General features: G+C 41.8%; 1 protein-coding gene across 1 annotated transcript in view; it reads left to right on the top strand.

Moving 5' to 3' along the window:
* Nucleotides 1–24,963, top strand: part of si:ch211-186j3.6 (neural-cadherin) — a 238,052-nt gene extending 213,089 nt beyond the window's left edge. The window contains 5 exon segments of the mRNA XM_054614523.1: nucleotides 544–788; nucleotides 19,874–20,028; nucleotides 22,241–22,442; nucleotides 22,445–22,764; nucleotides 22,766–24,963. Coding sequence (XP_054470498.1) covers nucleotides 544–788; nucleotides 19,874–20,028; nucleotides 22,241–22,442; nucleotides 22,445–22,764; nucleotides 22,766–22,861 — 1,018 coding nt within the window. The 3' untranslated portion in view covers nucleotides 22,862–24,963.
* Nucleotides 24,964–26,115: the final 1,152 nt, after the last annotated feature.

The raw sequence follows: 26,115 nt of genomic DNA, 5'->3' as shown, positions 1-26,115 counted from the left end.
ACATGGTGTTTAAGGTTAACCAAATCTCTCAATTTTAAAGTGTTTATTTTGACAAAGAGTGTGTTTGTGGTTGTGTTGTTTAAATTGTGTATGGCTCTCTTTTGAAGTATAAAAAATATATTTCTTTATATGCCATCCCCCAACACATCTTACACACTAAGTTATTATCATATAATGTAGCTTGAACTAGAAAATCTGAATACAATATTGCAGCTGACTTAGATGTTCATATTGACTTTGAGCACAATTCATCTTTCATAAAAATATCGGACATTCTTCCTAATTCAATGTAATGAATTATGAGTTGTATTGTGTGTATTTCTTGCCGTATTTCCTAAAAACTTTTTAAAACCAAACCAACTTTTCAGAGATTTAATTTCCTTTTTTCACTGGATCAAAAATAGTATCACAGCAAAATAAATAGGTATCATATGCCAAGATATATATTTTAATGCTTTTGAAACCTAACATATATAATTTACTACAAAATAACTGGACTTAACGTTATTTCTGATTCTCAATTTTTTTCTCTCTTCTATGCAGATGTCCTCCTGGCCACATGATCCGTGTGAACGGGACGAGAAAGTCCTGTGTCTATACCCTCTGTGCTACGCGGCCCTGTCACCGGGGGACCTGCGTGGCTCAGTCACCCTCCAAGTTCACCTGCCACTGCCCGGAGGGTTACAGAGGACGCCACTGCGAGACAACACTGGCCATCTATCGGGAGGAAGTGGGCCTGAGCTTCAGCTCCCTCTTTGCCATCTGTATCTGCTTCATGGCCTTGCTAGGTAGCTATTGCATCTACTCCATTTTACACATACAGTGATGAGGAGATAATTGCACAGCAGGAGGGCTTATGTTTGCGTTTTTTTTATTTTGTGATGGCATCTTGCCTTTCCCTGTGAAGCCTAAGATGCTTAATAAACACAGTGGGAAAGAGGAATCCAACTGGGTTCAGACATTATCCCATCACCAGAATTTAAAGGGAAATTGCAGTATTTGTCAACTTGGGTCTTTTGTCATTATTGTGTTCATTAAGACTATTTTTGTAATAACACTTACCATTTCCATTGTAGAAAATTTATGAAACACAGACTCTGTGCTTGTGCACAAGAAAATATAATACAGCCACATACAATCAACATCAACATATAGGATGTCTTGTATGTTGCAACACTGTACAATGCGTTCCCTTCAAATTCCTTGTTTAAATCCCACCCACACAGGAGGGAAAACAATGGACCACTCTCTGTTGACTTTGTATTGTGTGATTGAGTCCCAAAAGCAGTTGTGTGGTGGGAAGCACAACCAACAGGGCGAGGAACCAAGAACTAAGTTTTTACAGGCTGCCAAACCAAAAAAAAAAAGCAATACAGTCAATTAGACTTGAGGCATCAGCAGGAAGAATGCGTAAACCTCACATAATGTTTGCACATAGACTACATATAAGAATAATATATATATATATATATATATATATATATATATATAAAGAAGCATACTCTATACTGTATTAAGGTTAGCCTGCTACATTAAAAAGAAACACAGAAAGTAATCCCTTTGAATTCCTTTAGCTATGATGTAGAACTCCATATTGTAGTGAGTCCACTACTGCAGGTTGGGTCAGCCAGCAAGATGCTTCACTAAGACCTGCCTGCTACCCAGGTTGACTAATGCTGAGATCTCCATTTGAGAAAATGAAACAAAAATGAGTTAAAGTACAGCACGGACATGAAATCTAGGCCTGAAAAACGTTGAAGCTCTCTCTTACACACACAAACACACAAACAAACACACAAACACACACACACACACACAAACCCTATGATGGTAATAGTGTACCAGATGTTTTTTTAATGATGTACTAAACATTTCTTTGATAATTAGCGCCTTACTTTACCCCAGGAGGCTTGTTGTAAAGGGAAGTGGGTATAGCAAGACCCCGGGGACAATGTTATCACACTCAGACTAACAAGGACCTGACAACATGCAGCACTTTGAATTGGATGTAATAATCGCTATACGGTTCTCCTTTTAGCTCAGGCTCCACATCCTCATTTACATCTCTCATTGCAGCCATATCCTTTATGTGCACATTGTTAAAACTAAACGACAAGCAAAGGTAAAACGTGGGCTTTAGTGGGTGATTTAAAGCATATGAGGAGTGTATCCTAAATGTCAGAACCATTCATACTGTCCACAGCCAAGACGCAGAATATTAAAAACAACTTGAGGCAAAGACACTGCTGCAGAGGTAAAAGAAACAACTTTTCTGAAAAAAAATAGGAAGTTAGTTGGTGTAGTTTGGCCTATTGATAACGCCCACTCACAAACACCCTGAGCAACATCAACAATGGCTGTGACACAGCTCATGGAGGCAATTCAGATAAAACCCATAGTGCCCGATGGCTCAATGTGAGTCAAAAATCTGTACTTCTTCTCAACAGGCTTCTGACTTTTCAATTGAGTCTGGAGTGGGATTCAGTAGCGTTGCATTTTATGAGTAGGCTTTCTGTGACATTACCAACAGCAGGGGTCATCACTCATCAATCCCCAGGAAGTTTGTTTATAAAGTTCATCCTGCAACCCTCCAGACACCATGGCCTAAATGTTGCTGGTAAATCAGTGCATTTAAAGGAGCAAAGAAGCCATCAGTAACAGATAGACCCAAGCCCATTCCTACCTCTGCTTGCCAGAGTTTCCTTTTTTCTGCAAACATAGCTTAGATTGGTAATATTTGTGATTTAGTTCATTGTTGCTTCAGCAAATTATCATTCTACAGCATTATAATGAGGATTGTTTCAACCAGCTGTTATGACATTAATGCCAGCTAAGCAGAATAAAGCTCTCTGTCATGTCATTTAGTAGAACCATACTGAAAGTCTTTCCTTTACACTGGTGACTCTTGTTAAGCCATCTGAAGGCAGCAGGTGTCTGTTCTATCTGCAGTCTCTAACTGGAGTTACTTTTGTAGCCACAAAATCCCCCCGTTAGTGTGTGCACATCAAAGTTTTGCCGGTTTGATTAATTATTCTACACAGTTTCTTCTGCACATCAAAAGGCGTGTTGGAGACATTGACAACAGTTCACAAAGCTCAATAAAAATTGGGAATCAATTAAAACTTCTCACTCGGTGTATAAATAGTCTCAGCACTATTCTTTCAGATTCCTCTCTACTCCCAAGTGCACCACAGGTGCATCAAGGGAGCACGGCCGCAAAATAACCAAATGTGCCTTTGGTGCTCCCGAAGCTCTTGGCAGGGCACACTTGACTGCGATCTGGCTGTACGTGCTGGAAAACCACCGTGTCCTCTTGTGTGTACAGAGAAGCAGCTTACAATCATCTTTTGGAGATAAGGAGATCAAGATTAATATTAACTTTTTTTATCTGGCTTCGTGGGTTGTTGGAGGGATGCAGTTGTCTTAGTTTTGTCTAAGAGTGTCAGACACCACAGTGTCAGAATTTGTTTAACCCCTGAGTTAGGGCTTGAGAAGCAACTTTTGAATACAATGGGGTTCATGAATATAAAAGTATAGCCTTAGTCTAAAAACAACAACAGCGTTGGCTCTTTGTTTGTTTGGAGGCCTATAAAAGACCGATTTCATTTGCATGTTACTTTGATAATATACTGTATTATATAGCTCAAAGCCAGCAAAGAACTGACAATAGTTTTCCGAAAGGTCAGAAAGTCTCTGGAGAAATTGCAGGTTAGGACTAAACTAAACTTCTGCGGTGGTACTGTGCAAACATGTCCTCAGGTCTTTGGGTGAATTGACTGCAACATGCTGGTGTCTGCTTGTCTTTTGTTAAAATCCACATTTTTTTCCCGTCAGTCTGTCTGTTTTTGCCTATTGAATATTCACATATGCCTGTACCTTTAGCTCTGTGTTCCTATTCCTAAAGGATCCTCTGCTGAGAAAGTGCCTCGGGTGTAAGTCATACTCAGAGAACGAGTTGTCAGTGCGATGGCATGCTCCCCTTGTTTAATGGAGGACAATACAACAGAGCAGTAAAGAGCAGTAGAAGACAGAGCGTGGTACAAGAGAAGAAACGGATCAGAGAGATACAGAATAAAACAGCACACAGCACAGTACCAGAAGAAAACAAGAGGGAACTGAAGAGATTACAAAGCGAAAGTCAGCGCACCGCACAGTCAGAGAAGGGAAAGCAAGAGATACACAACGCTGAGAAGGATGGTGTTAATGTCACACTGCTGCCGGCCATGTCTGCCCGTCTCATTGGTGATTCAGAGGGCCCCTCCTCCCCTCCCTGGGACCAGACACACACAATTCAAATGATCATTTCTCCTTCTCTTCTTCTAACCTTCATTCCATAATATCTCTCTTCAAACTTGGCTCTGGGCTCATATGGAATGCGACGACTGACCTTGATCCTCCTGAGGGCTCAGTTCTGTTTTCAGTGTTAATTACTTGATTTGTAGGCGTATAAGGTGCTGTTTACCCACACCTGCACGAATTGAGATCAATGCTCCAGGGGATTTTGGAAGTAATTTCAATCGGGGGAGCATTCCGCGCTCGATCGGTCGAGCGTTCCTCACTCTGAAATTTAAGTAGCAGCAAGAGAGACTTTTTTTTTTTTTTTTTTAATGCCTTCACCCAGTATTGCTTGTACGGTTTTGAAATTTCTGAACAGCAAGAACAAAAGGAGGGCAGCAACTGTCTGGATGCAGTGCTGAAGAAAAAAAGGCTGCTCTTTTGAGAATGTTATGTTGGGTGAAGATTAAAGACAAAATCCACTCTAACGCAGAATTCATATTAAGACATTCACTTTGATCTCATTGTCCACTCTTGTACGGTCTGCTTTTAAAAAATGAGGATATGTACAGCAGGGTTTTATGCAGAAAAAATTGTCAATTACCTAATCATAGCCATGTGACTGATGATCGATTTAGTATAGATATTCATGATTTCCGGAGGATGAATTATGCTAATTGTTTGATCACTTTCTTCTCGCACCACCATGATGTAGACATTTATAGTATTAAATTAAATAACTCCACAAATTTTGTTACAGACATTTATGTTCCCCACAGATTAAAATATGTTAAGTGATCTCCTTTTTTTCCCTCTATTTTATTTGTGTTTAAGACCAAATACCAGCAGAAAAATGGCTGTAGCTTGCTTTCAAAACTATCCCCGAACATCATTGGTACCCACCTACCTAGCATCAGTGATATCGGTGAGATGAGCCCAAAGGATATTAAAAGACAATTCCCCATCCGCCGCTCTATCCGCTGTCATATTGCCAGACTACGAATCACTTAACTCATCCTCTACACTACACATTATGAATCATAGTTTTTTCTTGTGTTGCCCCAAAACACTATAACTTGCATTTTTGTTGTGAAACACTGTGTTGTAGAATGATAATAAATTAACCTTGAATTGTCAATACGATGATGTTTGCATTTGGCTCAAAGCAAAACCAGAGAACAGCCTAGCAGAGCCGCTAGCATGATGGCTGCACTCTCTTTTTCCTTATTAGTCAATATAAAGAATGATAAACTCTAAAATAAATCAACCTGAAGGAACATTGAAAACTGATGTTACGTAATGTTTTTATCCTGTTTTCAGTCATTTCTCTTGCCAATTTATTTTCTTTGAACTATTTTAATAGCAGATGCCATTAGTTGCAGTTCCATTTCGTATTGATCTAGTTTAGTTAATGGCCCTGGTCTGAACAGTTTGATCCAAAGAAAAGTCTTGGGAGTTGTTTTGTTATTCCTCCATTGATGGAACTGGGAGGCTCGCTGTGCTGACCCATTGACAGTCCCCAGGGTGCCTCTGGGGTTTTGAGTTTAGAACAAAGTTTGTAGTTGAGAAATGTGAGCACGGCTCTTAAACCAAGTCAAAGTCCATTTGGCTATCTCTTGACAATATTAATGATTAATAACCTGCGCTCTGAATTTATCATGTAGCTTGAATATTGATTTTGAACTAAACGATGGAATTCATTAAATCAGTTTGCTTACGTTGGCTGATATACACCTCCTCATCTTCGTCTTGGGTTTCTATCGCAATTTCTCTCTCAACATATTTGTTCCGTATTCTTAATTCAATGCATTAAATGTTGCTTTGACATAGATATACTTGTGTGTATAATGATGCAAGCATCTGGAAACTTTACTGCTACTTTACTTTGCAGAAACACAGATTTGGTGCATCTTTGTTCTAGCAACATGTAGAACTGCTGTGAGTAAATGAAAATATCTTCCGTTTTTCGTTTTACATTTTTGTTACATTGTCACATTACCGATTTTGCTGTTCATCTAGCAGAGAGGGCCTTTACGGTTTTCTGTTAAGCTCTTCTAACCTGCATTTGTTGTATAGCTGTATACCTTGCTGCATTCCTACCTTGCAGTTTTTCAATTTGACCAACAGGAAACCATCAGAATTTGTGTTGGTTGAGATTTTTCAACTAACTTTTACAAGGAACAGTTCAAAACTTACTATGTCTGCAACGTTCATACCTGCAGCTACAGTGCTCTCCACTGAGCCACAGCCGCCATCAGAATTTGTGTTGGTTGAGATTTTTCAACTAACTTTTACAAGGAACAGTTCAAAACTTACTATGTCTGCAACGTTCATACCTGCAGCTACAGTGCAGATCTTTTTAAATTTTTATGTGAAGATTATTTTGATGCAGTGAGGTGAAAATGCACATGAGCTGAGGTGATCATGGTCAGATGACAAGATTTTGATCACGTAGACCCTCATCATGGCTGCATCCTAATGTTGAAAGTAGCATTTAGGCTTTTGTTTTGAAAGGACTAAACTGGTATTTTTGTATGCATCAACCCCTCACAAGCATACTTATATATGCTTTACATTATGGACAGACCTTTTTTACCCTTTTAATTAATAAATCACGGATTGGTGTGTGTATAAGAGACAGCTGAAGCATCAGGCATTTAAGAGTTGTTTTTAGAAAATGATCAGGATGTAAAACCCTGGAGACCAACATAATCCAACATGGAAACAGAAAAGCACTCGAATTATAATGTGTATCATGCACTTTCTTCAAAGGTGGATAATCAGCATATCGCTTTATGCAAACATTGGAGCATGCCATCACAGAACATTCTGGTACATTCCCAAATTAATAGGCATAGCAAAACTAAGCCTGAATGAATGGTGCAAAATCAGACAGGTAGACGACATGCTCTCTATTCAGTCATTGGAAAAGGACTTGACGAGGGTAAACGCTACCTTTCCATTGATGTAAAGTGATCTAGTAGTTCAGTTACTGATGTTAAGACAATAAAAATGATATCTGGAAACCTTTGGCGCTGTAAAAGTATTTGCGATCAGATGTTCTGTAACACAAAAAATCACCACCATGGTGGTTCTGTGGGGCCTGAAGCAACCATACCAACTCAGAGTGGGGAGATTAGAGAAGGATATCAGATTAAGGACACCGTTGTTGGTCAATGAGTCACATACTGAACGTATTCGCACAATCTCCTCTCCCAGATGAGCTAAGCAGTCAGTTCTGTGATTGCTTGCATTGATTCTATCCCAACAAACTCCTTCAAGGTGAAGATGTTTCCAAAGTTATCTTTGTGCATTGTTGAGAGTTTGGAGGAAGATCGAAGAGCTGGTATAGCACAAGAGGGAACTAGTTTTATTTACATTAAATAGTCTTTAATCGGACAGCCACTGGAAAGCCTCAGAATTGAAAAATAGAAAGTTGACTTTGGCTTTTTCATACTTTCCAGTTGTGGAAAGGATGAAACTTGGGCTGGTTCTAACAGCTGGTGCCATTTTTGGTTTGGATTAGCTATGCTTCAAAACCACCAGACGTCTTTATTTCAGAAGATCAATGTACAAAACAATCAGGTGGCAGGCTTCTCACTTTTAGTTGGTGCTAATCCTCGTTTTTTCATGGGTTGACATGACAAACTGCTTGACATTAAACAAAAAACAGCAAAAATGTGCGAATAAGAAGACACATATCAGTATATACACATACAAATACATACACACATATAGACACGCATTCTGTAAAAAATACAGGGGGTTCATTTAAGAAAATGCTTTCGTGAAAAGGAAGGTTTTCAGTTTGTTTTTATAAGAACACAGTGTCAGAGCAAGTCTAAGATCAGCAGGCAAACTGTCCCATTCTTCAGGTGCATAAATACTGAATGCCATCTCAATGCCGTCCACACTAACCCGTTTTCAAATGAATCCGCATATCTTTTTCTCCGTTTGCACCGAGCGTCCACACTACACAGCGTTTTAGGGCACCGAAAACGAATAAGTTTGAAAACGCTCCCGAGGACGGATAAGTTTGAAAACGCCGCGTTTTCATGATAGTGCGGATGACTGAAAACGAAGAAGTCCGAAAACGATGACGTAGGCACCGGCGTTCGCTATATGATTGGTTCTTAGCAGTTATGACGTGTCATTCCTTGATTCGTCACCCCCTTACCACGTGACCCTTTTCTGGAAGAGGTTAAAGAAAGGAACACCACACTATTATTGTGAGCTGACTGTTTTTTTTGGACTCCAGAGTGACGTTTCTTCTTCAGTGATTCCCCAACACATTCTCACACCAATGTGTCAGATACTGGACCTTGCTAAGTGGCACTAAGCTTCAAACTGCTTGTCGTCTTTTCAATATACGTTCATTACATTTATGGTGTATTTTCAAAATAAACTTCTTTCAGCACAGGAAGTTGGGTTTATGCAATACAAAAACAAAGTTTGAAAAAATGCTTCTGTACACATGACACATCTTTAGTCAACAAATTAAACTGTTAAATTTGGAATTACCTCGAATTAGAGTTTTCTCTTTAGGACTTCATATTTTAAATGGTATATAAAGTAACTCTTATGAGTCTCACACAAAGGTTATCTTGGACAAACTCATGTGAGAAGATTTATTGGAATCATGACCCACAAGGTTGTATATTAACTTAAAAGTCAGCATGTCTTATATAGACAAGAGTGGCGTAACAAGCAACAAAAAGTTGCAAGCTTCACATTTTACAACGTTTACTAAGGTTACTCCCATTTTAATTAACAATGTTTTTTTCATGGGAGATGTGCCTAAACAGCAGCATGGAGACAAAGACAATCAGCTTACAATGCCCAAAAGCAAACACAGTTAATTTCACTTAAATGATTAGAGTAAAGTCAATCTTTGCTGTGTAAGTGCTCCAAACGGCGGTGGTCTGACAGTGCAGCAGCGAGCTCAGGGTCCGGGCCCATTTCAATCTTGGCTAAACACAGCATAGACAGCCCCTTATTGAGTCTCCCACCAGATCCTTCTTCATATTCTGCAGAATACCCAAATCTCTCCAGCTAAAAGTACATTAATACCTTCTTAAGCCATGTGGAGCTGGATGTACTGCTGAGGAAGACGTGGGTACATTATGATCCATCCAAGCAATGTGAGTCAAAGATAATTGTCCTGAAAGGGGAGTCTGCTTTTTCTGTGGTGGGAAGGTGGAGAAGTTCATGTATGCATTCACAGTCATTATAGTCTGTGATTCGTTTAGGAAGATGCACATTCTGAACCTTTACCTTATTGCCTCCTCACACAAACATCCAGTATCATTCAACTTCATGGAAACAAATTTTGAAATAGCTTTGATTTGTTTACTTTGCTGTCTAGTACAAAGTATATTGTCGAAGGTGTTTTATTAAGAGGCAGTAACATATTTTAACTAAGTTCTGTATAATTTATTTCTACTGAACTGTATGTTTGGTGGAATGAAGACTCAATCAGAGGCTTTTGTTGGGCAGTTAATTAAAGTCAAACAGTTATCAGATTATTATTGCACTATGACGGTGAACATAGTAAAATTGGGTTTAAAATGTCCATCCCTTCCATCTTTAGAGGTTAATCATTGCTATGAATGGAAGATGAACCTGGTCATCACAGTTTGTCTGGCTGCCAGTAACCATATATTACAATATTCATTTTGAGATCTTAACTGGGCTTCTCATGATTGAATTTCCTGGTTATGACACCTTCATCCATCAGCCCAAAACTTCATTAAAGAAGTGGTCAATGACAAGACATGTCTTCATTGCCAAATGCTAACCTTACAGCTAGTAGTTGATAACTTTTTTTAACCCGATCCTTTTGAAAAATGTATTTATTTAAAAGCCATATGGCTTTGTTTTGGTTTTCTTTTGGTGTTTTTTTTTTTTGGCTACTACTGATTTTGGACTCCACCTGCTTAAGTATAATATCTGGCTCTTAGACTGATGCTCCAATTTCTTAAGTAGCACTTTGTTTGTTTTTTGGTTTGGTTCGCAGGTAGCATATAGTACAGAGGGTTTATCAGAGGTTTTTTTTTCTTAAAACAGAAAAGTTGGGGGCCATAATACCAAAAAAATGAGCTGGTAGAAGCTAAAACGCTCTTAACTGCAGAGTGTGTTATAATTATTTGTTGGCTTGACATTTAATTGATGCATAGCACATTATACATTTCATGCATTGTTAAAAATAATATTAATAACAATTGTTGATTAATTGAAATAAATAGTTGATTATAGCAGCTATAATGCACATCATGTCTTCCTCTTGTTCAACTTACACTACTTTCTTCAATACTTTACCGTCCGTCGACAGTTCATCTCTGCAGTTGCTGTTTGTGGACTGGACACTCTGCATTTATATTTTAACACTAATGTGGCCAAATGCATCTCTGAACACCTCCATAGCTGCTTTGGAGGATCTGAAACTTCACATGCCCTAGGATGTGAATTTATACCTGACTAGACAATAACAAAGTTCAGTGATCCACAGCGCATGCTGATGTGAGGTATGAAGGGAAAACACAAACAGAATTAAAAGTAATTTATGAAGTTAAAAAAATATCTATTTTGAAACCTCAGATCTGCATTGCAGCAGTTCATCACGACTTCCCTTTCTGTTTATTTGCTATTGTTCAAAATGTCCCTGGTGTGTTGTGTACACGTCAGGGCGAATGTCTGTTCATAACAGCATTTTTGTAAAAGCGAAGCTGAGATTTAATAGCTAAACTATTGAGACAACCTTACAACAGGAGGAGGAGCAGTGAGTTAAGGAAGGGCACAATGAGATCTATAACAAGACAAATGGAGTGAGGACAGAATAGCAAGTGACACTCAGCCAAGCTACCTTGAGAGAGCGAAAGGTAGAGAACAGATGTGGAGGGAGCTGATATATTGGACAGATATTGCCCTTGGATAAAGTATTACATTCGCTTTCCATGGAAAGCTCCACTGCCCTATGAGCTAAACAGATGACATGAATCAAAAAATAACTTAAATAACACATTTATTTACTTTTTTGGAATAATAATAATCTGTGCGGTAAGACTGCAAGAGTGTGTGAGCTGGAAAGAAACTCAACATATAAGTGATCAGTGAATTGTCATTGTTCAACTCTATTATTTTCCCTTAGACGTAGTCATTTGAAGCTAGGAACCAATGAAAACCTCGTCAGAACTAAACCAGGTTATTAGCAGCAACAAATTGGTACGATGGCACCAAAAAAAACCAGCAGTAAGAAGAAGAGTAGTGATAAATTGAGCGTGTAGAGACAGAAAGCCGCGGTAAACAGAATTATAGTTTGATGAGGCTTAAATCCATACTGTATTATTGACTTGTGTTGATGTACTTGTAGACACTGATCTCATTGCAGGGCAGCTCGGATATTGATCGTCTGACTGGAAATCCCATTACACACGCACTCATTCAGCAGCAGCGTCCATTTGAACTGAGGTACAATGGATTTCCCTGCTCATCAGAGAGCTGCACGCCACCATGTTGTGCCTCCGGTCTTAAATAAAGGGGCCGTGTTTGTTGTCTTGAGAGGCCTCTGCAGGACGTTCAATTGACATCGGGCCATTTTCAATATTGAGACGTTTTCTCCGTAAGTAGTTATCAAATGCTCGCAAATATCGTTGGGAAATGTGACATGGTCCTTTAAATTAGTTTATTCCAAACAGCTCTGTGCTTTTTGGGACTCTGGCAATGACATGTTGTAGGGAGTTGGTTTAGGGGAGATCTTGATATATCTAGCGTGGTGCAGATTGCTCAAAGCACCAGCTGGAGATCCAGGATTATTTTAAAGGAGCAGGATACGAGATTGGGAGCATTTCTCATTGCCTCTCAACAGCTCTCAAAATGGCGATGGCGAGCCAGGCACCTGGGAGAAGTTTGACTTCTGCCAGAAATCTTCTTAGGTTTTGGCAACAAACCTACTTAGTTAGGTTAAAGAAAAATATAATTTTGTCAAAAAAGGCCCTGAAGGCAAACTTCTCCCATGTGCGCGAGCTGGCGGCTCACAGCTAACGGTGCTAACACTGCAAACAACGTGAAAAGTGCTGACAGAGCTAACAGTGTTTACCTGAGGGGGTACGAGAGGGTGGGTGTTACGCTTCAGGTACAACGCTGTTGGTCAGTAGGGCGTTATCAGCTGTAACCATGAGAGCGGTGCAGAGTGGCGGCCGCAAGCTAACCAGTGGGGCACGCTCACATGCGCTACAGTACACGCCGCCAGTTCAGATATGTCAGGAGAAGTCTGATAACAAAACACACAGACGGAGAGCGACTTTATTCTCTGCTCAGGTAGACATTACTCCGCTCTATCCTCACATGGCAATATGTGTTTGCTGCTATATTAATGCTCTGAATGTTATATACAGCTCCTTTAAAGGTTTGTCTTATTGTGGTTGGTAAATTGTTAAAAGCCAACAGATTTAGTTAAAGTTTCAACCTTGAAAATCTCTGTTTCTTTCTCTTTTGGGGCACCTACAGCAATAAGCGGTAATTGCAGATGTATTTTTGGATTTCACCTCCCGAGGATCTAGAGATCCAAACAGTGTCGCTGCTTGCGAGTTTTCCCGCGAATGTTGCCACGGACACATACATTGGAATACTGCAAATGCAAGAGTGTTCATAAGCGGGCCGAAGGCTCAATCGCTATTGCGTTACCTCCTTTGGCGATAGCGATTTAATAGATTTTTATTTAAATAAAAACCTTTGAGATTTATACTCTCTAAAGGTCGTAAAACGAAGGCAGGGCAAGTATAAAGCAGGAGTTTGAGTTAAGCAGAGGATGAGAAAGTTGAACAAAAGGAGTGATGGTCAAAGAGACCTCGGTACCTTGGAGGCAGTGTAAACAAATAAACACATAATCTCTCTTTACAGGCTCGCTCACACACAAACAATGCCGATCACATTCTCCATTTCTCTGTTTGCCCTCTAGAGAGGGCCTTTGAACAGGGCAGATTCATCTTGTACGCCCTGACCTCCAGCTTCCCTGCTCACTTCCCCATGGAGCTCACACTAGCCACATCCTCACACACACACACACACACACACACACATTGCAGATGGGAGTAGAGTGTAAACACATAAAGACATAAACTCCACCACCTTACACCAAGCAGGACCAGACCTCTCATATTTGCAGTTTCTTCGCTTCAGTCTGTCTATAGGCTGTATTCTCCCCCTCATGTAGGTCTGAGTCCTAATGCACAGAGGATATTGATCCATGTAGTAAAAGTACAGTCCTCCTCACAGCAGCTCAAGATCCGATTTCATTGTGTGCCTCTATTCACATCACATTACAGCTTTTTTTTGCTGTATATTTTTTCACCCAAGTGAGAAAAATAAAGTCTTAATGGAGTCCATGTGAAGTGTTTGCTTGTTCACACATCCACATAGCCTGTGGTATTGTATTGACGTGTATCTTATACCAGAACTTCATTTCTAGCCTAATCAGCTGTGTGCCATTCACAAAGAAAAAAATTGTAATGCATTATAAATAATATTAATGCATACAGTACTTTTTAGCTATATCACTCCCTTGCCAGATCCCAGCAATTAACTAGGTGACTCCATGTTTGCTGATGAATTGCTACATTTTACATCAACTGTCCTATCACTGAAATAACTTGAGCATCTCTGGGTTGGGGAGGCTAGAGGGATGTGTTAGAGTAAGATAAGATAAGATAAGATAATCCTTTATTAGTCCTGCAGCGGGGAAATTTGCAGGCTTCCAGCAGCATAGAGTAAAGTGCACACAAGAGACATAGTAAAGAAAGACAAGATAAAAAAAAAAAGGAAAAAAAAAAAAAGTATTATAAATAAGCAATAAAAACAGTAGAACAACACAATAACTGAAATAAATATTTACAGACAGAAAAAAACTTTTAACTATTATTGCACAGTGTTTTATTGTCATGTGTCATGTGGTCTGCTGGGAACAGAGCTGGTTGTGCAGCCTGACAGCAGCAGGAAGGAAGGACCTGCGGTACCTCTCCTTCACACACCGGGGGTGAAGCAGCCGGTGGCTGAAGGAGCTGCACAGAGCTGCCAGGGTGTCCTGCATGGGGTGGGAGGTGTTGTTCATCAGGGATGACAGCTTGGCCATCATCCTCCTGTCTCCCACCACCTCCACCGTATCCAGTGGACACCCCAGCACACTGCTGGCCTTCCTGACAAGCTTGTTCAGTCTCTTCTTGTCGGCTGCTGAGATGCTGCTGCTCCAGCAGACCACTGCATAAAAAATGGCTGATGCCACCACGGAGTTGAAAAAGGTCCTCAGGAGTGCTCCCTGCACTCCAAAGGACCTCAGTCTCCTCAGCAGATAGTCTGCTCTGACCCTTTTTATACAGTGCATTTGAATGATTAGTCCAGTCCAGTTTATTGTTCAAGTGAACACCCAGGTACTTATAAGATTGCACAATCTCAATGTCCTGTCCCTGGATGTTCACTGGTTCCGGAGGACAGTGTTTACCCCGGCGGAAGTCCACCACCAGCTCTTTGGTTTTACCAGAGTTGATCTGGAGGCGGTTCCGCCGGCACCATCCTATGAAGTCCTGGTTCAGTTCTCTGTATTCCCTCTCATCGCCTGCGGAGATGAGGCCGACGATTGCAGAGTCGTCAGAGAACTTTTGCAGGTGGCAGGTAGCAGAGTTATATTTGAAGTCCGATGTGTAGATGGAGAAGAGGAATGGAGCCAGAACGGTTCCTTGTGGGCCCCCCGTGCTGCAGGACACCCGATCTGACTCACACTCCCTTAACCTCACATACTGTGGACGGTTGGTGAGGTAGTCCAGTATCCACGCAGTGAGGTGGTGGTCCACCCCGGTCTGCTCCAGCTTGTCCCTCAGATGCAAAGGCTGCAAAGGCTGGATGGTGTTGAAGGCACTGGAGAAGTCGAAGAACATGACTCTCACAGTGCTTCCAGCCTTTTCCAGGTGAGAAAGGCATCTTTGTAGCAGGTAGATGACAGCGTCATCCACCCCGATGCCAGATTGGTAGGCGAACTGAAGAGGGTCCAAAGATGAGATCACCAGGGGGCGGAGGTGCACAAGGACCAGCTGATCAAATCTGTTAAAGAATGAGTTCAGATCATTCACCCACTGTTGGTCCCCCACAGGCTGTTGGTTGGGCCCCTTGTGGCCAGACATGGCCTTGAGGCTCTTCCAGACTCCGCTGATGTTGTTCTGCTGCAGCTGATCCTCCATCTTCGTCCTGTAGACATTTTTCCCTTCCCTTATCTTCCTCCTCAGCTCCCTCTGCACAGTCCTCAGCTCCTCCTTGTTTCCTGATCTAAAGACCCTCTTCTTCTCCTTGAGGAGGGTCTTTATCTCAGGATTGATCCAGGGTTTGCTGTTGGAAAAACACCGTACAGTCCTGGTGGGTACGGTGTTCTCCACACAAAAGTTTATGTAGTCCGTTATGGTGTCTGTGAGACCCTCGATGTCCTCCCCATGGGCATCACTGAACACTTCCCACACAGTCGAGTCAAAGCAGTCCTTAAGAGCCTCCTCGGCTTCATCGGACCATCGTTTGACTGTGCGGGTCACAGCTGGCTGCCTGTGCACAAGAGGTTTGTACACAGGCCGGAGGTGCACCAGGTTGTGGTCAGATCTTCCCAGGGGAGGGAGGGGTGATGAGGTGTATGCCTCCTTGGTGTTGGAGTAGATCAGAAGCTGTCATTAGTTGGAGACAAAGTGTGATTATACAAAACTGAAAAAGGGGTTACGGTTATTATTGCATGCATAATAATCTTAGCAATAGTTTCTGGTTACCCTGAGTAACGTCTTTATCCACTTAACGGCAAAGATCTGTAATTTACTTAAAAGTTTGCTTTGTGTGGGGTTTTTTTTCATGTTGCATTGCAATGACCCGTTTAAATCGATCATATACCCAACAGCTAGTCAATGCTGATACTGTATGCCAAAAGAAAAAGAAGTGATTATGCAGTACATGCTTTGAGTTCCATAAAAAAGGGAATGCTGTGTTTTAAGCAGACTCGATGGCATGCAGCAGATTACTATACTTGAGACTTGACTTAAACTTGCTGCTCAAAGATTTGACACAGGACTTGGACAAAGCCTTGAGACTTGCCTTTGACTGTAGCTCAAAGACTTGAGACCGACTTGTATTTCCTCCTCAAAGACTAGCATCTCTATTGAGTCCTCTTTCACATAACTAACAAAACAAAACATGGACTTGCTCATCATAGACATGGCTCCATAGGTGAACAAAGACTTGTTTACCCTCTTTCCATCTCAAATTCACACTATAGTCTATCAAACCACTGGTTTATTATTTTGTCCTTTGATGATGCTTTTGTTTCTGTGCATTTTGCTGTTCAAGGGAGGATCAATTAGTGAGTTATTTCTATATTTGTATACATTTTTCTATGAATTAAATAATAGTGAATTTGGTCATTATCTGGATTTGTCAGCCGACAGTTGCTCGATTTCTCTTATTTTAAGTATTCAATACGACCAGGCTTTAAAAGCCACAAGTCTCATATTATCATCGGCTCTGGAAACCTCCAGGCTGCTGGACCAGCCGCTTTTTTACTCTGTTTTTCTGTCTTTGGGAAGCTCAGGGCAGCCCACAGTAAATGAGGACCATTGCAGTCGAGGTGGGGGACTGAACCTGTGACCTTGTTATTACCAATTCACTGCCTCTGCAACACCATGGCCACTCTCTGCAGCAGTCAGCCACATGTGTCTCCTGTCTTTCACTTTCTTTATTGTTTTTCCTCCTTCGTCTTTGCTGCTATTACACCACTCTAAAAATGAAACGGTGAATCTCTTGAAACAATTTCCACTTATAAATCTGGCTTGACGCTAGAGTTGGTGGTGAAAGGGACAAGTTGACAGCAAACCAACATTGATTTTTCCTCTCGTACTGTGCAGCCAGTTTCTGGGTGAGTGAATTCACTCTTACAGAGTTGTCAGAGGGTGGGCTGTTTAATGGGGTGTTATCAATTCGTGGGGAGTTTGACTGCCATCTCTTGGTGTGCTAATATGATGGATTGGCCACTGTTTTAGTTGTGTTGTGGGAGAAAAGACCAGTGGATTAGTAAAAAAACCGAGGCTGATGGGGAAGGAGAGAGTGTTTAAAAGATGTTTTTGAATTGTTTAAGATCACAGATTTTTCCCATTGATAACGTACCTCGGATTAATAGGATTTGAGCAGACGGGGTATTTATGGCGCTGCCAGTTGTAATCGTTTGCGGTACGCGACTGCTGCTGTTGTCAAATGTGATTTAACGCAAGCTCTCCCATGTACAGCCTTCGCAAAAAATAGATTTGAAAATAAGCATAATTCAGTTGGGCTCAATTAATCATATGTGGTTGTAAATTATTAAATATTATCTCAACATTGCACTGAGGATTTCCTCAATTCCTCTTCTTGCAGCTCTTCAAGGGAGAAATATTTTTGATTCAAAGCACTGCTGAATTAAAAGAGAAATAACAATGGCAGGGTGACACAGTGAGAGTGTGTATGGCTCTAAAGCTGGTTGATATTATGGAAGACTAGTGAATTGTGAAGTGTTAACTAAGGCAAGAGGTAATAGGGATGAGACAAGGCACTGGGGATTTGTTAGACATCTGAAAAGGTCACAGCAATGCTAGAGTGGGAAATACATGCAGATTGGTTGAAGTGTGTGTGTGTGTGTGTGTGTGTGTGTGTGTGTGTGTGTGTGTGTGTGTGTGTGTGTGTGTGTGTGTGTGTGTGTGTGTGTGTGTGTGTGTGTGTGTGTGTGTGTGTGTGTGTCTACAATCTTCTTTTTACGTAAGTCAAATTACCTCAACTTTTTTTTTGCTGAAGTGGAACTGAAAGCAATCCCTTTTAACTGAGCTCCTCCACTTATTTTCTCTCACATGCCATTTTTAATTACAGTGAACACCCCCTGCAATCTTATATATTCAAGTGAAATGTGAGTAATTCACATTTTTTGAAAGCTGTCATTTACAGGAGCGTATGTAGCGCTTTGTTTCCATTGGCCAGGGCATCGTTAGCATTCTATGAATCTATCTTTGTAATTTACAGCACTGTCAGCACGGCCTGCAGTGACTATTATCTAAAGGATGTTCCATGACTGCAGGGCCTGTCATGCAATCACACAGTTCTAATTACCCTTAACTGCAGAGATATTGGCAAATGTGACGGAATGAGGATGTATATTTTAATTTGCTATTTAAATAACCTCATGTGAGAGGTAGAAATTGTAATGGCATATCTGATACTGGCCAGTCGAGTCATGTCGAGCTCTGATGAGTTATGTCATTAATATGTTTAGTAACTGATCGACATGAAAGAGGCCTATAATCTATGTGATGCTAAAGCAACATAGTAACCAAATCCACCTCTGCTGTTATTCTGGGAGACACTTTTGAGTTACAGTGTGAACAATGTTGTTTAAGTGAAATGTGGTCTGGAAAGAAAAGACTAAATATATTGAAATAAACGTGTGTTCTTATAAAGAAAGGTTTCTGCGATGGATGCGCATGCGAATCAAATTACTTCATTCAACAATTACAAATTACAAAATCTATGTTCTTTCCTTAATAAAAGCATTTTAAAACACTTGAGATGCACTTTTTAATACTTCAGAGACCAACTTAATTAGTTGAGTGAATCCTTAATTAAATTAAATTCATTCTTTTAATAACAGAAAGAAAATTAAGAAAAAACTATTCTGTTGGTTCGGTCCATCTGTCAGTTCTCAATAAATGCCCAGACCAAAATTCAAACGAGTAATCTTAGCTGATTATTCTGAGCAAATTCAATCAAAAACATTAATAACATATATATAAAAAAACAGGCAAAACACATCTAAATGTACATTTAGACATTTAGTACAGTGTTATGTTATGTGACATTAAACTATAATATTTCTGTTACATAATATATGAAAGTATTATAAAGATGCATTTTTACAATGAGATTATAAGAAAAGTCCTGTGGTTGAAGGCATTAAATCAAATAAAACTTAGATATAATAAGATATACCAAAAAAGACTAATAATAAAAAGAAGTGCAGCAGCCAGAAATAAGACTCCAAATGAGAACTAATGTTGCTCCATTTCTGCTGGAGTTGACACAGTTTGATCCCTGTAGCCAATTCAGCTGCGAAAAATGCCTGCTGAGGCTGAACTGGTCTCCTGGGGATGCACAGATACTCAATCTTGGACGTCTCTCTCCACCAGTAAATAGAAAGGGAAAAGGAGGGGGTTGCTTAGAAAGTTTAGGACTCTGTTTTGAAGTGTGAGTGTTAAGTACTACTGGCCCCTAACGGATCACCTGAGTAAAAAGAACACTCAATGAAATCCTTGAAATATATTTTGTGAAATAGCAGCCGTGAAATTACTCCTGTTTGCTTGAACCCTAAAGCATCATTATCAGTTGAACCCGACAGCTCATCACTTTTCAGCTCACAGTTTTGGCGGGTGATGCTCAAGGCCAACTCCATCAAACAGCACCTCTCTCTGGGGCCAAAACTTTAATTGGCTGAAGGGTCTTAATCATTGAAATGATGATGGTAATGTCTGCACTGATGAGCCTCCAATACTGCCTGTCTCCACTGCAGTGCTGCTGCTGGGCATTTTCCTCTACACTCGCTGGAGGAGCTACAAAGGGCTGAAGGAGGGCGTTTACCACGTCTCAGCCCACCACGACGGCTGGGAGGACATCCGAGAGAACGTCCTCAACTATGACGAGGAGGGCGGCGGGGAGGAGGACCAGGTACAACACTCGGATACACACCCACACCCACACACATGTGCTCGCATGAGGGTGAAATATTTCAACTGAATAGTTTATTTCTATTTGGAAAAACAGCTGTGGTTACAATGCAGCAGTTTTATATTGGATCCAGTCAATTTAATTTGGAATAGAATATTCAACTGTGTGTGTGTGTGGTGTGTGTGTATTCAACTGTGTGTGTGTGTGTGTGTGTGTGTGTGTGTGTGTGTGTGTGTGTGTGTGTGTGTGTGTGTGTGTGTTTCTGTGTTTCTGTGTGTGTGTGTGGTCTTGTACGTGCTACATAACGAGGACCGAAAGAAGTTGAGTGAGGTCACTTTGGAGAGTGGGGACAATTTAGCCGGTCCTCACTTCTCCGGGCCTGTGTGAGGGGTTAAGACTTGTTTTTTTGAGGTTCAGGTTAGAACCAAGGTTAGGTTAGGGTACTACCCAGGCTTCATTAAACATGTATACACTACGCTTTCATAATAATCCATTAAATTTGCTACACCAGATAAGAGAGCAGAGCGTAAGTGGTGCTATTTGCGATTGAGATCTGCTCTACAAACATAAAAATGGAGCAGTCTTCTATTTATTTTTTCAAAGGTTCTTATTTTTAATTACTTCATGACAGCCAATCAAAGTTTGTTTTTGAGAGTTTCTGGAGCTGGGAAAATGTAATTGTTGGCCTTCAAAGAACTGTGAAAACTAAGTAAAACATTAACAATGTAACATAAACACTGAAAACATGTTATATACTGCTAAATAACACAAAACACTGGTCATGAACACCGTTCTGCTGGTTGAAAGTCTTGGGTTTCTTTGACCCGTCCATATCCCCTACCAACCCCTCACCATGTGTGAGTGTTTTCATTCTTTGTACTACGTTGTCACACTCTCTGAGCGTCAACTAATGACTCAGAGGCATTTAGTTGTGAAGGTTAAGGTACAGGTCAGGATAAGGGGCTAGGGAATGCATTATGTCAATGAAGGTCCTCACAAAGATAGAAGTACAGGGGGGTGTGTGTGTGTGTCTGTGTGTGTGTGTGTCTGTGTGTGTGTCTGTGTGTGTGTGTGTACTAGAAGTTTTAATTAGGCCCACGCAAAATCGTTCTGCTCTATACAACAGCCACTGTAACCCACAGGCACTCAACAGTACTTAAGAGCTTGAATAATATCAAGGCTTTGATTGAAACAAATAAATCTTACACACACACACACACACACACACACACACACACACACACACACACACACACACACACACACACACACACACACACACACACACAGAGTAGAAAAATGACTTGAATACACAGATTGTTGTCACACCTTGTCAGTACCCTAAAACCCTCAAGGTCTTGTCCTCCGCAATGTAAATCACCTGCAGCCAAGAACACACACACACACACACACACACACACACACACACACACACACACACACACACACACACACACACACACACACACACACACACACACACACACACACACACACACACAGTCTTGATCCCCTATAGCATAGCAGATGCTGCAGTTGATTCTCAAGAGTCTTGTTTGAAAGCTCTCTGGAGGAATAAAATCACCACTTTCCACCCATCACATAATCACATAATCAGTTTTACAAAGCGACACACACCTCCTCCATGTGTACCATTTCTTCCTCCTCCTCCTCCTCCTCCTCCTCCTACTCCTACTCCTACATCTCCCAGTATTATTTTTCCATCTCTGCTGCCGTGGTTACTGTTTTGGTGGAATCCATTAGTACTGAACTGATTGGCTGTATATACCAAAGTAAAGGCAGCTCCTAAATCCCAACGCAGTGCACATAAGAGATGAGTAGAAAGAGAGCCGCCCTTCATCTCCTCCAAATCACCTTCTCTCATATTTTTTCAGATCTTTTTGTCTCTCACACACACAGACACTCACTACCACTTCTCTGGGATTGTAAATGGAGATAGATTGGGAACTTAAATAGGTGGAACATTCACACTAAACCTAATGGGGAGAGCTGATTGTTTTTCTGCTTTTCTGTCATTTTTTGCACTCTCTCTCTGTCACATTTCATTTTTTCCACTTCATCTTCCTCCCTAAAACATTCCCTCTTTCGCTCTGGCCCTTTCCTCTGTTTGCTAACTGTGACACTTCCTGCATTTTTGTGTGTGTGTGTGTGTGTGTGTGTGAATGAACATTTGCTATTTGTGTGTGTCCAGAATGCCTATGACATGGCAGAGCTGCAGAAGTCCCTCCAGCCGAGCCCGGCCCAGTCGGTCCAGTACTGCCGCTCCAGGGCCCTGCACCACCCTCCCCCACAACTCCACCACCACCACCATCACCTGCTGCACCAGGGGGCCCAGCCCCCAGCCCAGCCGCTGGACCCCCTCAGCCGGACATCCAGCTCCACCACCCTGCCCCCTCGGCCGCCTCCACCTCCTCCAACGCAACCACCACCACCACCGCCAGCCTCCGCAGGGATGTGCCCCCCACCAGGCTCCCGGCCCAGGGCCAGGCCCGCCCCTCCCAGCTGGCTCGCCGCTCCCTGTCCTTCTCCAGCCAGGACCTGGCGCGCTACCTGTGCGAGATCATCCGCGACGCCGACCAGCACCCAGACACGGGGCCCTTCGACTCCCTGCAGGTGTTCTCCACCGAGGGAGGGGGCTCGCCCGCCGGCTCCCTCAGCTCCTTCAGCTCGGCGGGGCTTGACGGAGGGAGCGGCGGGGACGTGGGAGGGGTCGTCGGGGGGGGGGAGGAGGGAGGAGACGCTCGGGGAGTGGGGGCCCCGCTTTGAGAAGCTGCGGGCCCTGTACGAGCGAGCCGAGGCCAGCGACCTCTGAGCTCAGAGGCGCGCGGACTGAACTGAAAGGACCCTGGCAACGGGCCGCCCCTGAAACAATCAATTAGCCGGACACTTAGCGACGACAGAGGCGGGTCACAGCAGTGAGACTGAGTGACAGAGAGATCGCTACACACCCGTCACCCGCTGACAACTGACACTGAAAGCGTTTATTTGTTGATGAGCGCCGTCAATCAACCCCGCGGCCCAACAGACAGATGAAAGCGCGTTGCTCCGCGCTGCCTCTACCTTGGATGACACTTGTGCAGGAGCAGACGTTATCAAACCTGCCAGTCAGGTTAAAGGCTTTGGAAACGTCACTCCCTAGCAGGGCTACTCACCATGATGGAGCTTAGCTTCACTGTCAGAAAAATCTGTTCCAGTCACAGCCACTAAAACCCCCAAATTCTCCTCTATTTTCTAACACTCATTGTGGGCCGCTCTGGATGAGTGTCAGCCGAAGGCCTCAAACGTGAAATGAAAATGTTTTATACCTGAGCAGATCAATTCAACATCAAACGTTTTTTAGCACCTTGCTGCCAGATTGAATCGATGTAAATAAAAAGGACTCTTGCGTATATTCCACTCTGCGCTGTCACATGATACGACAGTGAAGACGAGTGGGATCATACTGAGTAGCCCGTATGATACAGAGTTTTGATTTTCAGTATATATTGGACATCGTCCGTGTTCTCGCTGCCTGGCTGTACACAGCTTCTGTCAATGTTTGTATGAGGAAAAAAAACAAAACGGTACTGGGTTGCAGGGTGAGATAATTATTCCTTTTCTTCTGGTAACGTGTCCATCTCTGGGTTGAGTAATTCTGTATTGGTTGGGTGTTTCAAGTTCCAATGCTCCGTGGGTTGTACGACATCAAGCTTTTTCTACTTGCTACTGCGCCCTTGTCTTCATGTGATTTCCTATTCTCATTTGCGCTCCTCCGCCGAGCGTTCCTCCTCACCCCGAGGGAGGGCGCACAAGAAAAAAAAAATTCAAACAGCTTTGTAACAAAGAAACGGGAGCGGACGTGCGGACCGCGGGAGGGAGAGGAAATACTTGCTCTGTTGCTCTGCTCTGGGTACGCTCCTCCTCAGGCATACCAAATGTGGCGTCTGCGACAGACCGTTTCAACAGACGGTGGCACAGTAGAATACAAACCATGTCAAACAACTTTCCAAGGTGACTACTCAATCAATGCAAATGGACGGAGGAGGAAGATGAGGGGACATTGGTAATGGTTATTCGTATATATTATTCCGAGCTGTGATACCTGTGCTGTACGCAATTCACACGCACATTTATCCATTGTCTCTTGCTAAATTATCACACACTCTTTGACTGTAGGAAAAATGGACCCAAAACTGCCAGGAAATAATAAGTACGCAGGTTATTATCCAAGCTGTGAATTGTCAGCACAGTGGTAAGTGCTCCTCTTGTTTGGCTACCTTTTCACATCAGGTTGATGGATCTTTTTTTCCGTCCCCCCTCTCAACTCAACAAAAATAGATAAATAAAAACTTCCTGCTGTTATGGAACCGATAAGAACAATTTGTGTGAGAAGAAACAGAAGGGCAAAGGCCAATAATAAAGCATCCGCTCTTTTCACCTTTGATAAGAGAGATGATTACAGGGTGGAGGGTTGAATCAGACAGCAAAATGAGGAAGGGAGGCAGAGGGGGAACCATCTTCAGCATGCCTGGCTCTGTGATGAAATGTGACACCAGTGCACCGTGGAGCTCAGTCGCTCCGAATAGGAGCTGTAGAGTTATGGGGGAGATGCTGGGAGCAATGTTTTCCTGCTGAAACGGTTTGTTCCACAGCAAATGGCATAAATAATAAGCCACGTGTCCTAACCTCATCCCTGCTATTCTCTTAAAAGCCAACCTGGCTTCTCCAGGCGCCGTATTCAGCAGGAAGTAGCAACGGCGCTCTAATCGCACCTCTTTTTTATTCTTCTCCTCCGCGCTGGCAGAGCTGAACCTGTCGGCAGAGAGCAGCTAAAGGGTAGGAGTGTGTGAAAACATGTCAGGCCACTAATCCTAATAGGAGCTGATGGCTCGCTGTCATGCTGGAGAAAAAAAACAAACAAAGGATTGTGGGGTGCTTTTAAAAAAAAAAAAAAAAAAAATAGTCGACAGAGGAGTCGATTCCCAGATTGCAGCTTTCCAGAAACACACTATTTTTCTTAAAAAGCCGAGGCAACAATGCATCTTTTAAAAATAAGAGACTTTGCAGTCAGGTGAAGGTGCAGTAAGCTGTGGGATGGTGTCTGAAAGGAAGACACAGGCTTTTTTAAAGACAGTGGGGATTTCCTGGAGGGGGATGCTTGTTTTTTTTGTTCTTTTTTATTCCCCTGTAGAAAAGGGTCCGAGTCTGAGCCACGCAACAGTGGTGAAGGATGAAGGCACTTCATGCTTCACTCCTCTCTCTGCAGACCTCACTCCCCACCACCATTCATTTGTACCATAAAACAGCTTCTTAAATGTTGTGTTCTGGGTGCAGACATGTTGTGAACAAAGTTAATGTTTTTACATCATTTTGTAAATACAAAGATAGATTAATATCAATGCTTTTTGTCAAGAAAAGCACCACATAGATTTAAAAATGTGCAGCTACTGAGAAAAAAAATATATATAACGGAGCATATCTTTTTTATCATCATGAAGTTGATGAGCTTTGGACAGTTATGTACGTGTTTTGTATTTGCTTTGATTTTTTTTTTTCTCTCAATAAATTCATTTGTTTGCACCAGTGACCTTGCTGCATCGCGACTGCATGTTGACTTTTTTTTTTCTTTAGTAAAAAAAACCTGTAAAATTAAAAGGCTTTGTTGTAAAAAGAAAAACTTTTATATTTTGAAGAAACACTGTCATTTGTCATTGATGTGGCTAGTATATTACACTGACATTGGAGAATATTTCAACCCAGCTCAAATACTGTTTTATTGTGCCTTCCACCAATAGCGCGCTTGGAATGAGAACAACTTTAATCGCAGAGTAAACATTTACTGGCTTATATCATTTCTGATATGAAAACAAATGTCTTCCTGTAGAAAACATGTGTTCAGTGGATTCTTAGAAAAAGAAATAGCGGAGCAGTATGGAGCAAAGGGTCAAGTGCACTGAAATACATAATACCATATTTGTCTTTCAAATAGACAGCAGTAGATAGTTCATTGACAGATCCCCGTGTAGAGCTAAATAAAACTGTACATGTAATGGTACTTGATAATGTTCAGGGTCACAAGCTGCTCTA

Source organism: Anoplopoma fimbria, chromosome 2 (assembly GCF_027596085.1).
Source record: "Anoplopoma fimbria isolate UVic2021 breed Golden Eagle Sablefish chromosome 2, Afim_UVic_2022, whole genome shotgun sequence".
NCBI lineage: Eukaryota > Metazoa > Chordata > Actinopteri > Perciformes > Anoplopomatidae > Anoplopoma > Anoplopoma fimbria.
This window is presented reverse-complemented; position numbering and strand designations above follow the sequence as displayed.